Genomic DNA, 2,995 nt, shown 5'->3' with positions numbered 1-2,995 from the left:
TCTGTTTCGTTGGCAAATTAAAATGAATCTACTACACGGTTTGTTTTCGGTGCTATTTATCGTTGAATTTTCAGTAAGTTTTTTTTCACTTTTATCCAATAAAATACGATATTTCTGTAGAATTGAAAGTAAACATGAAATTTCTTTTTCTAGGAACTTCAAGGAAATCGTAAGACAGTTTTTGTTTTCGTACACGCTTTTTATGATTCCAAGAGAGTTTTCATTTTAAAATTTCAACTCTTTTCTCTAATGAACAGATGGCTTTTTCTCGCAAGCTCTTCTCAAGGGCGAAGTAATTGAAAACATTTCACAGGCAAAGTTTGTAGCTGGAATCCATGCCCCTGCAAGTAAGTCAGCTTTAGAATCATTTTCATTGTTTTTTGTGTGAACTTTTGTCCGAAAAATTCAAATATTCTATCAATTTTGCTAGGGGCTGACCACGCTTCAGAAAATTGAAAATAATGCTAGATTTTATTATTTAGTTCAAACAATATATTATTTACAACTGTGATATTTTTCGAACTTTCAATTGTGCGTTGTCAGTTTACTGTCAGAAAGTTCCTCACATTGTGGTGGTCAAAAGTATCGTTCATAGTGGATTATAGATTTAGTCAAATATTTGAGTCAACATACATGGTATTAATACTGAATGATAGAAACGAATTTTTTAGATGAAGAATTCGTGGTTTCTCCCTAGCAATTTTGTGTGTGTGTGTTCATTTTTTCTTCAAATATTATTGCTTGTACTGAGAATGAAACGATTTTATTACAACATATTTGCATGAATACAAAGACCATCCAAATGATCCCAATCGAAAATTTATGAGTAAGTGTACCGCATTTATTCTGTCGAAAACGGAAATTATCACGAATGCCCATTGTGTGGCTGGCGCTCCATATGTTTATGTGGTAGCTGGTACGAAAGTTGCATCAGACGAAAATCAAAAAATTAAAATCAAAGTCGAAAAAGAGAACATTGCATATCACCCTCATTATAGTCATCTAATTGTTGGTGCATTTGATATTGCCAAAATTACACTGAAAACGCCGTTAGAATTCAGCGATACCGTTGGCAGTATTGAACTCGTGGACAAGGATTACAAATTGAATGACCCATCAGAAGTGATCACTGCCTATGGATATGGCGTGTTGAACAACATCGGACCAATGATATTGAGGCGTTGCGATGCGAACTATATATCTGATGTCGAACGGGCCGACACATTTGACCCAGTTCAGAATTTGTACTTTACCACTGGCGAAGCTACGAACGATGGCGAAATTATTACACCTGGCGATTCGGGTGGACCAGTCGTTTCAAAAACAAATGGCAAAATCGTGGGCATAACTACGGGTATAAATGGAACAACAGGTGGCCGCGGAATGTTCCTCCCAATTGCATCATTCCTTGATTTTATTCATGATCCAAAGGTATCTAATCTCAATGCCCCAATTTGCATTTCAATAACGCGAACGGTATTTTTGCTTTTATTTTAGAGCGTGAAACCAATTCCACCTTCGCTTACACCCAACGAAGCTAAATTTATGGCCGATATAGCGGTACCGGGAAGTAAGTGTGCATTCGAAATTTGAATTAAATAAATTTATTATGTGTTCATATTTTTTTCTTTCGACGGCGAAAGAGGAGATTTTTCATGTTTCATAAACCAATACTCATCCTGAGATATTTTTCTATTACAGAATTTCTTACCGCTACCAAGGAAGCATATGCCAATGCCGACGAATATTCTCGAATACGCTCTAATGCAATAATTTTGTCGGAAACCGAGATTTTGACCTGTGCACATAATGTGCACGGCGCCCCATATGTCTATGTAATAGTAAATAAACTATCACGAAATGCGACAGAACTTAAAGTCACTGAAGACCAGATAGAAATTCATAAGAAATACTCATTGTCTGGGTTCGCATTTGACGTAGCCAAGATTACACTTAAAGAACGGTTGGAGTTCAACGACAATGTCGGCAGCATCGATTTGGTGGACAAAGATTATAAATTGAATGACCCGTCTGAAATAGTCTCTGTCTATGGTGATATGATATTGGATGGAGCAGCGAGAACGAGACGTTTTGATATAAAGTATTTGAATGGCTCCATTTGCAAATCGATTTTGGGCGACTCATTTGATGCAAATCATTTGATGTGTTACACTTTTGATGAGAGTAATGGAAATCCCTGTGCGTTTGGAGGACCAATGATTTCGAAAAAGAATAACAAACTCGTGGGCCTGACCATAAGTGGTTCTCTTGATGAACCGGTTATTTTTCAACCAATTGCACCGTTGCTCGATTGGATCCGGAAACCAAGGGTAAGACGTAATCAAAGAAGAAGAATGGCTTGAAAAAAGGGGTTTCAGGCGCCTGAAAAGCTGAATACCGTCTCTTTTTTTGTTCCTGTCATTTGATGTTCAACAAAAGAACCAAATAAATTTGAAAATTTGAGAAAAATGCATTTTATTTCTCATTCACCCATGCGCAGTTACGTGATTATCTGCACGTAAGTTTGAGCGAGATAGCATGAGTTTTGGGCATCCCAGTTAATAGGTACTACGGAACTGGTGAAATGATGGCTCGGTTTTATTCATAGCGTTTTGGAGGCGATGGACACATTATTTTCGCCGAATTCTGCTCGGAAATGCAAGTTCTGGCCATGTGTAGATTTTACCATATAAATCAATGTATAATTGCAGGCGTGCCGCGCTCTGACCTCAGAGATTTTCATATAAACCTGCCATGTAGACGGTCGTAACACAGGCAAAAATAGAAAATAAAAGTTTTAAAAAATGTTTTTAGATTCTAATAGAGTATTTTGTGTGCACCGTTGGTATTATTGGCACATCGGAATTCGCGCTCCTTACCACTTAATTTTCACTCCGAAATCAAGTCACAACCAAAACCACCATTAAGATTAGTCATCATTCCAATGGACTTGGAAGTGTATCGTATATTTTTGCTTCAATTAAAGTGAAACACG

At 37.1% G+C, this 2,995-nt stretch overlaps 1 protein-coding gene across 1 annotated transcript; it reads left to right on the top strand.

The window, feature by feature from the left end:
- Nucleotides 1-22: 22 nt before the first annotated feature.
- LOC129580174 (uncharacterized) lies at nt 23-2,518 on the top strand (the record flags this gene model as incomplete). The annotated part of the gene is made up of 7 exons (XM_055470384.1): nt 23-73; nt 154-169; nt 258-347; nt 794-1,431; nt 1,498-1,570; nt 1,702-2,330; nt 2,501-2,518. Coding segments are annotated over exons 1-7 (1,515 nt in total), but the record flags the coding sequence as incomplete, so codon positions are not given.
- Between the last annotated feature and the right edge of the window lie 477 nt (nt 2,519-2,995).

This window comes from Sitodiplosis mosellana, unplaced genomic scaffold (assembly GCF_009176505.1).
Source record: "Sitodiplosis mosellana isolate CC-2019 unplaced genomic scaffold, AAFC_SMos_1.0 Smas_scaffold_7184, whole genome shotgun sequence".
In the NCBI taxonomy this organism is placed as follows: domain Eukaryota; kingdom Metazoa; phylum Arthropoda; class Insecta; order Diptera; family Cecidomyiidae; genus Sitodiplosis; species Sitodiplosis mosellana.
The sequence above is the reverse complement of the archived record's forward strand: the minus strand, read 5'-3'. Positions and strand labels throughout refer to the sequence as shown.